Consider the following 10,614-nt stretch of genomic DNA (forward strand, 5'->3'; position numbering starts at 1 on the left):
TAATCAATATAAGAACGAATTTGAATAAATTAAAATTTTTTTTGTTGAAATGATTAATTATTGAAGGATGAAAGTTTGTAAGAAAATATATTTTTACTTCGTAAAAGGCATTATTTATGTTAATGTCTTTGAAAAATGATAATATATTATACTCCCTAATTTGCTAATAGAAACGATTTATATTCACGTGTGATCTTAATCAAACAAATCAACAAACATTAAACAAATCTTAAATGATCTTAATACTCGTGATTCTTCACTCGTGTCTCCTTAGAATTACACGCGTTAATCCAATTAAGGAATTGCCGTTTATTGGAGAATATTGGATTTTCGAGAGGGAATTGCGCCGTTTTTGTACAATATTAAGCGTAAGGTTTAAGCGCCTGAAGCTTCCGAGTTAATACAAGGAAAGTAATTTACTAGGAAATTTATGGGCAGACGTATGTAAAATTCTTATCGGGTGCGCTATTAAAACTTGGTTTTAATTAAAGATCCTTTGATAATCTTGCACGATCATATGAATTTAGCTAGGCTTCTCGTGGATGACAAGTAATGCATAATTATTTTTTTATTATTTAATCTGAAATCTGAATCGTTGGAAGTAGGGAGTAGATGTAGGTGTCGGTGCTGAGATGGTTTTGCGTTTAAAAATTATTTCCGCGTGCAAACTGCGCACTTTGAAACCTTCCTTCCTATCTAGAGCAGGACAAACGCTCTTGTAATTCGCGACTGCGTCTGAATAAAAAGAAAGAAAATATACTAGAATGCGAGGGATAAATGTTTGCGTTTTCGGCTAGTGAACAATGGTCATTAATAATCAGTGCGCGTGCATGTCAATTGCGTTAATGTGATTATTGCTAATGTGGAAAAAAGTGGATAAGTAATAAGATGCTTGAAAATTATGGGATGAAGAGGAACATCATGGGCAGAGAAAAGAGCGAGGTAACGCGGGAGCTCGATGGGGCAAAGGTAGGGGCGCGCGCGCACCACGATCGGATAGATATAAGCGACGGTGTAGAAGAGCGGAGGGCGATTATAAAGAAACGAACGAAAAATACGCTTTTAACGGGCGAGCGTGTGTTGGTTGTTGGGAGGGGGAGGGGCGACGACGATGAAGAGAGAGGGGAGTGGGTTCGGAAACACTAGGAGCCACCGCTAGATGCAGAAAGACGAGGGGAAGTAGGAGGTAGCTGCAAAGAGCAAAAGCTGTGGTTTGGGCGAGGGGGCGGGCGGCGGGTGGCGAGTGGCGGGTGGCGGGTGGTGGTAAAGGGAGGGAAGGGAATGGGGTGTTTGTCATCTGTCGCGAGGGAAGGGAGGGCAAGAGGAGAAAGTCGTCATAGCGCGCCGGGGCCAGAGGAAGACGTGGTAGCGGCACGGTGAGGGGATATCGGGAGAGGAAGGACGGGCCCCGCAGTCGGCCGAGTTCACATTTGTGCATTACGCTCACGTGCAACGATACAATAAGGATTCCTCCGGACCGGGGGGTAGCGGGTAGCGGGTAGCGGGTAGCGGGTAGCGGGTAGCGGGTAGCGGGTAGCGGGTAGCGGGTACGGGCGGAGACTGGCGAAACGGAAAAAGCAGCAGCGGGTCGCGACGACGGAATGAGTATGAAGGAAAGCGAGAAGGAGAGCGAGAGAAGAGGGCGCTTAGTGCCGCCACAGTACCGCGCGCTCCAACAACACACGCCTTTCGAGACTACTCGACTCAGTCCATCCTGACGCGGCCGATTCGTTGGTCGTTCGTGGTCGTGAGGCGCGTTGATACAGAGTACCGCTCGGAGCTCCCTGGCCACGCGCACGATGCTATCCGCGCAGTAGCCCCGCCGAGGTCAAACAAACGGTAATCAGACACGTGCCGCGATCGGCCGCTTGGCTCGACCGCGATTCTAAGCCAAGGGGCAGAGAGCCACGGGGGAAGGTGTGCGGGTGTGTCTCGTGATCGCCGATACAGCGCGTGGCGCCTGGTCGGGCGAGCCCGGGTCGGAGGAGATCAGCGTCGGGTCGGTCGAGCGCAGCAATAGAACACCAACGGCGCCGATAATCCAGGCAAAGGCAAAGACAACAAACGGCAACTGCTCCTTACAGATAAGCCGTTGAAGTGTCATGAGAGGCTGCTTTACAACGATCCGCCCTTACCGTCGGCCCCGTCTAGAGTCATGCATGTCGCGCCCTTTAACCGAGGTAAGGACACTGTGCCAGGAGCTTATCTTGCCAAATTCGTTATCGCAATAGCTTACACGTTCTTGGGCAGAGCTCAGTGTCCGCCGTCGACCCGCTTCCGCTTTAGCCCTCGTCGTTTGATCGGAAGGGTCTCTCGCTCCACTATCGGACTATTTCCGAATAATAATGACGACTCCGTCGTCGGGAATTCTTCCGCGTATGTGATGTAGGAGGGAGATGCTTGGTAGTCGCGTGGTTAGAGTTGCCACTGCTAATTAAGCATTGGACATTGAGTCGTTCTCTGTTTTATGAGGAGCGAGGAGGCGAGGAGGCGAGGAGGCCAAGAGGTTCGTTCGGATTTGTCTGCGAATATATTTGATAAATCGTGATGTTGCGTCATATAAGTAGATCTAGCCGTTTCATGACAGACGCGTATCCTCTCATTTTCCGACACTTTAGTCTCTCTACTTATACTCTCCAAAAATATCATTTTACAATTCCAAACGCGCGCCTTCTCTCGATCTCTCATTTTCTCATCTCTTTTTTCTTCTCCTCCTCCTTCTCTTTCTATTCCTCTTTTTTCTCACAATTACATTCTCTCTCTCTCTGTCTCTCTCTCTCCTCTCCTTCTCTCTCACCATCCCACACGCTCTCTTTAATTATAAACATTTTTTCGCCAACTGCGAAATAAAAATTTAGCAAATTATCAGGGGTGCGAGAGGGCCAAGGAGGACGAGGAGGAGGAGAAGGAGGAGGAAATTATTTATTTTGCGTCGTTACCAAAGTTCGTATTCGCACGAAACGCTCATGCCGGGTACAGTGCAAACGGATGGAAAAATGATGATGAATAATAAAAAAATATGTATTCAATTAAATAATGTAGCGAGCCGTATTGTTTGTCCATTCTATAATTCGATTGAATTATAATTTTCAATTACCTATGATTAGCCGATATTCAAGCATATATTATCATAGCTAAAATTAGCTCGTGATGATGTATTTATAAGGATGGATGCCTTACAACTGTCAATTTATAAACGAATTGCCGGGGTAGTAATATTTTTAAATCATAATAAAACGATATGTGAGAATAATAATATATGGTTAGATAAATTTCCCATGTATTTTCTCAAAAGTTAAAAATAAAACTGTCGAGCCTATTTTTGTGAGCACAGCGGAAGAATGTTTCGTTACACATTTTAATGATTTCTCCTCAAGCCGTCTGCCATGCAATTGACAGAATTTCTTCGCAACCCCGAGGCATGCCTGAGGCTGAAGTCGCACACACACTCAGCGACAGAGACAGAGACTGAGAGAGTGAGAGAGAGAGAGAGATAGAGAGAGAGAGATAGAGATAGAGAAGGACGATGAATGAATCGGCCAATCCAATAACTAATAGCCGGTTGGGTAAATGAACGAGTCCATATCGATAAAGGATGAAGTGTTCGTGGGTGAGGCAATCTTCAATATGCTGGCACGGGATCCAAGCGCACGATGGATGGGAAAAGTCTATTATGCGCGGGCATGCGAGTATGAGTGTGTGCAACGGGGGTGGCGACTCGAGGCGTGGCTTCCGTCAATGGCATGCTACTATAATTGACGCGATCTCTCATGGAGGACGAACTGCGCGCAGAGGTGGCGGATGCGGCACGTAGAGAAGGGCCGCCGCGGAAGATGGGATAAGGCGACTGGGAGCAGCTGCCGATATACGGTCGGAGCCACATAGGAGAGGGAGTCAGCCGTAAGTGTCAAGCACGTCGAGCACGTCGGGCTCGCGACTCTGGCATGTGTCCACGTCGTTTTCCTTTGCTCGCATCGGAGTCGCCGCCAACTTCGATCGGCGGTCGTGCGTGGGAATTGCCGCTACCGCCGCCGCCGCCGCCGCCGCCGCAGCCGTCGTCGCCACCACCAGGGCGGAAGGGTAGGGTGTGCGCGTGGCTGACGCGCGAACGAATCAAGTGAACGACGTAGGAAGGTGCCGCTCGAGCAAGTGGTTCAACGTGGAGCCGAACGAACGATATGCCTTCGCGGTCGATACGACCACTGATGATCCAACGAATAATAATTTTACTGGAACAGAGACAGGGACAGTAGCAGAGAGAGAGAGAGAGAGAGAGAGAGAGAAGGAGGTTACTTGGCTGGCATGGCGAGGAAGGGGGGATCGAACGATTAATTTAATCCAAATTGCAAAATGATATTTTCAATGGTACTCAAATTTATTACGTGCTTGTATTCAGAAAGACCGAGTATTCATTTTCGAAATTCATCACGTTCCTTTCCAAGCGCGCATTTCCTTTTTAACTTTTAAAGCATTCTATGAGATAATGTACATTGGACGGATAATGAATAGCTTTAGTGTTATATTGTAAGGTGAATTTATGAAGGGTAGGAGCTATAGTCCATTACACGTTGTTAATTAATATTTTGATAGTTTTGAATTGAAATCTTCAAATATATTTTTTATTTAATTTCTCTTGATTTTAAGCTGATGCGTATTCAACTAATTCCATGTAATATCTATACTAATTTTGATTAGTAAATAACATACTCACTAATATTATACTAACATATTATTAATAATGTATTAATCCTTAAATTTCAACAGTGTTTGGGAGGTGAATTTTATATTTTCAATTTTTTAATAATATGATCACTTTTAATAGTAGTATGATCTACTAGTAAAATATCATTCATAATAAAATTCTGTTAACGACAATTAACATAAAATTGTGATATTAATGAATTATAAATACAAATATATAGGATATGTTTCTTACGCAAATGTAAAAGAAATTAAATCGAAATTGTGAGGAGGTGGACAAACTACTTATTTCTATTCTTCAACATATTTTTATAAAATAATTAACTAAATTTGTGAGTCACATCGTATAGACACAAATAGTACATTGGAATATTTAAAAATAAATTAATCAGTGTAAAGTGTATTAAAGTCTAATTCCACATATTAAAGTTAATATGTGATATCATAACTTATTCATCAGAAATTAATATATAAAAGAATAAAGTTAAAATTATGTAAAACATATCAAATTATTGGGGTTATATTTACATTTATCTACTTATTTATGGTTATATATATGTATTTTTTTTTGTTTGAAAATATATAAATATACATATAGTCTAATAATAATAATTGAAGAAAAATTAAATTTCTTCATGAGTTTATCTATATTCAATAATCCTTTACATTTTAAATTAAATTTTAAAAGGTGTAAGAAGAATTTTAATTTCAACAAATCATGCATTTTACTGCTGAAAGTGCAAAAACGCTTGATTTCTTTTAGTTTAAACTCTTATATTTTTAGACGTTTTATTTCAACTAAAAATATTCTTAAATGAACAGTTTAAGTTATCAATTATTTTATACAGTTATTTATCACTAATTTAAAGTTGGTAAATATTCTACTAAAACAAATGAAAGTAATAAAATTAGAAAACGTAAATTAAGGATTTTTAATACATGTTTTATAAATATATAATTTTTATAATGAAACACATGTCGAATCTATGTATATTATGCTTCATGCTTCGATAGTAAAATTATTGATTATATATATATAATTTTATTGTTAAATTTGATGAATTTCTAGAATATATATTTGCTGAAAAATATTTGATGAGAAAATATCTTATAAATTTCTTATATTAAAAGAAATTGACACGAAGCTGCAATTTTATTTATATAGTCTAAGAAATTCCATTTAAAAATATTTTTTTATTTTTTTTTAATTCAAGGTTGTTTGGGCATTGATACAATTTAATTTGAATACATACAAATACAGGCTTATCAATTTTTTTATTTATATTAAATTTGTAGATATTATTAGCATTATATGACAATCCATATTTTATGATTCTATATATATTCTGTATTAAAAATATAATCTATTATATATAAATTCTATATAAATATAATATATAATACATAAATTCTGTATAATAATATCTATAATTTTTCAAACTCTTTACAATGCAAAATTATATTTGAAATATATTTGAAATTATTGCTTGCAAATATTTATTTAAATATTTATCAACATGCATATTCTCAATTAAAACACATGGAATAGTTAAATATATATTATGAATATAATAACATTAATTTTATAGATTAAATTAATATATTTATAAATATCTTTCTAAAAGTGAGTATCGAAGAATTCTTATGTCTTTTATTATTAACGATATGCATATATTTTCTGTCATTGTGTAATACTTTTAAATCAATCGAGTTGAAATAAAATAATAATAAAAACATTCCATCGAGTAGTGAATAAGTTTAATAATGTTAACAAGACTGTTTAGAATTTATTGAACTCTGACGTTACATTTCTAAAAAAAAACTATGATGTCAGACTTGACAAATTTAAAATCTGTTCAATCTTTTCTGTTTATTTGAAACAAATTAATACTAAAGCTTTATTTTTATTTATAAATATATATATATATATATATATATAATAAGAAATTGCTGTTGTTATTAAAATTAATTTTACATAAATTTTTATTTATTATCGATTTATGTACTGTGCTAACAATACAGGTATGATTTAATTAATGACAAGAATATTTTGTTATATTTATGATCAGTAATAATTAATTATACGTATATTCAAATGATTAATAAATATAAAATAATGTAAAAAATATGCCATGACCATTAGTCAATATTTGTATAATATTCATGAATTTCTCAATTTAGACATAATACGGTATTTTAATTTATGTTAATACCTGTCATAGACATGCATCCATATAGAATAAATTTATGTCTATTATAAACTAAGTTTATTTAGCCCGAAATATTTATGAAAAATTAACATTAGCAAAACGAAATATTGACTAAGACCAATGGTCGATGAAAATTACATAATATGACCTTTACACAGTACTATTAAGTATATATATTTATAGATATTTTATACAATGTATGTATGTGTATATGTAGTCGTTGTGCGAGACCTTGTTATAACGGGTAATACGCATGCACAGTAGATAAATATCACGACTAGCTTACGCGAATTAATGAATTAATCTTCTAAGTAAAATACCAAGTTATAAAAGAATATATGTTTTTTTTTTTATGCTAATATTAATGTTATGTATAAATTGAATCGAAGTTTCTGAATGTAGATAAAGGATATTGTTTAAAATATTCATAATTAACAAATTAATGATTCTTGGTAAAAATGTAAAGTAAAGAGCATTAATTTTGATGTATGATGAATTGTCGAACAAGAATTAGTTAAAAATCTGTTTTTTCCTTTTTTTTTTCAATTCACGATAATTTATTATAAGAGTATATTGTAAAATGAATTTTAATGTCTGCTTAGAGAAAAAAAGGAGATTCGAAAGTTAGTATTATTTGCTTATGCTTCGGTATATTACGGTTGTGTTATTTTAATAAGTCGTAGTATGTAATTAAGACATTAACATTATCATTATGTCGTACGTGCAAATTTGAATATTTGAAAAAGCAATAACAATAAATAAATTAATAAAGAAGTTTCTTATTTTTATATAATTCACTAAGGATAGAGATGAAGTTGGCTTATTCATTTTTAACTAATGAAAAGTATGCGTGAAATAACAAATAACTTCCAAATAACAAATTTCAGTTACAGCAAAATTGAATATTCGTTTTTTATTAAATGTTGTCTTCTAAAAGTTATGACAGATCTTATTATTTGGAAAGTTGAATATACTTAATTACCAAACAATGCTACATTTAAGTAATTAAGATTAATATATTAAGAAAGATAATTTGTCCATTTTTTTTTTTTATTATATTTTTATTCCATTTATTATTGAACATAACATTCTAAATACATATTTTTTTTAATATAAAATTTATAACATGATATTTTAATCGATCAAATAGATAATACATTATTCTCAATTAATATTATATAATTATATATAATATGCTTGGGTATAAATATACATATCTTAGGTTTCGAAAGATACAGATTTTTCCTCTCCTTCCGCGACCCAAATCGAACCGAAGTAATTCCGTCCTAGAAAATTAATGCCAATTATGACGAGTCCGTGGATCAAGCCAATTTATAAACAATTTTACTATTCTCAACGAATGTTGACATGCGGCCTGTTACGATATATTGGCATTAAGTAGATAATTCGACAAGCACGCAAATATATAATTCTCACATTAAATAAACCAGAAAGTTTTATTTTTGAAACTCATTGAATTGTACATTTAAAATAATCCTGTTGACTTTCCAATGTAATTATTTTAATGAATTAACAGATGCGATTTATCTAACTATAGTACTATACGATATTGCATATTGTATTTGAATAAATAATTTATATTATCTATTGCGTGGTAATAAATAATCGACATTTTTATCAAAAATTCATATAGATATTCTCAATTTCTTATAATGAAAGCTCAAATTATCAATGACAATAATTTAGAATTTATGTGGCATAATGGTCTATGGTAAATTAATTTTCTTATAGATGATTTTACAATAAAAGCTTAATAATGAATAATAAATAAATAGAACATTATTTTTAAACTAATTATATATAATTTTTACAGATAATTATTTTGGTATTTATATAATGTATATATAATATATTGCTTATTAAAGTAAAAATTTTAATTTACAATAAAATTATTTCCAATATATAAACGAGATTCTACGAATATATATATATATATATATATATATATTATTCAATAACTACTCAATCCACGCTACTTTTAAATACACAAAGTAAATACAAAAAAATTATATTTAAATATTTAATTAGTTTAGTTCATTGTATTATAATAAACTTTAAAAACTGAGAGCAATCTTCAGGAAATTTTCGTGAAAATAATTGAATTATTTGAATCGATGTTATTTCATATTTATGTATCCCCGTTTGTCTTAAAATTGCTGATAATTATAATAAGTGGATTAAATGCTTTGCATTGACAGAAATTTTTCGACTAAATTTGACTCAATTTTGAAAATGCTGCAGCCATCTCACATCATGGTGAACAACCAGGCCCACAAGGCAATTCGTCAATTCAACAGGAAGCAGCCAAAGAGGAGCTTCCTGGGTCGGCCTTGGACCCACCAAATTTGCGCATGCGCAATAATCACTGGCAAAAAGGTGAATCGCTTCAAGGATCCGAAGCGAATGTCCAACAACAGCAGCAACAACAGCAGCAGCAACAACAGTCTCCAGGAGCTCTGGGGAATGACGAAGACCGGGGTGGAGGGAGCCGAGGGCTGGAGGGGCAGGACCCAGAGAAGGACGACCCTGTTCACCTCAAGAGACGGGTGGGACTCGTCAGTGGGGTGGCTCTAATCGTCGGTACCATGATCGGTTCGGGAATATTCGTATCGCCGTCCGGTCTCTTGGTGAGCAAATTACTTTTTTGCAATTTTTTTAATCCCTTCTTGATGGCAGCTAATATAGAGAAAAATTTTGTCTATTATGCTACGCCGTAGGTGTCACCTTGTTTGAAACGATTGATTTGATTTGTTTTTATGCGAATGGAACAAATATTTAAATAGAGAAGTTTATGATATATTCAACATATATTTAAAATAATTAATTTTTTTCCAATGTATAAATAATTACAAATGTTTAACAAAGTTTAATAATAAGAGATTGTGAAATTTGGATTTCAGAGATTAGTGACATTTAGTAACATGCCTAAAAATATTATAAAATTGAGTATTCCACGAGCAATAAAATGTATTTATAACTTCATAATCCAATATAAAGTGTAATGTTTTTATCAATATTGATTAATCATAAAGTTTATGAAATTTAATGAGATTTATTAATACGTATTTAAAATTAAATCCAATAGTTTCATGTCATGACACTATTTATTTAAGTATTAATATTATATTCAGATTCGTACTCAACATTCTTTGATAAATGAATAAAGGTATTGCAGCCAACTTTCAAACACATAAACTAATAATTACTAACTTTAAAAAGTATTGAATTTAAAGTTAACATACCATTTTATAAATTTTCTTTTTTACATTATATAAGAACATATTACAAATTTATTAACATTAAAAAAAATTTAATTTTAATAAATCTTAATTATTAATAAGCCAAGAAAAATAATTAATAAATGAAAAAATATAGAATAAATATTATTAAACGTAAAATTTAATTTTTGTAGAAGCATGATGAAAATAACACTCGCATTAGTTAATTAATTTTCAAGCATTTGTAAAGATAAAAAATAAATGTTTGTAATTATGAGTAATTGGAATTATTATATATTTTTTTTTATGCTTATTTGAAGTTGAAAGAAACAATAGAAGTTAATTTTAAGCTACTAGTTATTCTATAATAATTGTTTAAATTTTTATTACCTTATTTCTGTATAAATTCACTTGTACAATTTAAATTTTTTACAATTTCAATTCATTCATTTATATAACAAAAT

The 10,614-nt window shown here is 33.3% G+C and overlaps 1 protein-coding gene across 2 annotated transcripts in view; it reads left to right on the plus strand.

Moving 5' to 3' along the window:
• The first annotated feature begins 1,666 nt into the window (after positions 1-1,666).
• LOC105368584 (b(0,+)-type amino acid transporter 1) overlaps positions 1,667-10,614 on the plus strand; it is a 13,934-nt gene continuing 4,986 nt past the window's right edge. Inside the window, exons 1-2 of one of the 2 annotated variants that reach the window (XM_011507618.1) lie at positions 1,667-2,180; positions 9,174-9,559. In XM_011507618.1, coding sequence (XP_011505920.1) covers positions 2,156-2,180; positions 9,174-9,559 — 411 coding nt within the window. In that variant the 5' untranslated portion in view covers positions 1,667-2,155. Of the gene's footprint in view, positions 2,181-4,482; positions 4,545-9,173; positions 9,560-10,614 lie in introns of those variants that run through there. The other variant, XM_011507619.1, reaches the window with a different exon arrangement.

The sequence above is a fragment of the Ceratosolen solmsi genome, unplaced genomic scaffold (genome assembly GCF_000503995.2).
Source record: "Ceratosolen solmsi marchali unplaced genomic scaffold, CerSol_1.0 scaffold1, whole genome shotgun sequence".
In the NCBI taxonomy this organism is placed as follows: domain Eukaryota; kingdom Metazoa; phylum Arthropoda; class Insecta; order Hymenoptera; family Agaonidae; genus Ceratosolen; species Ceratosolen solmsi.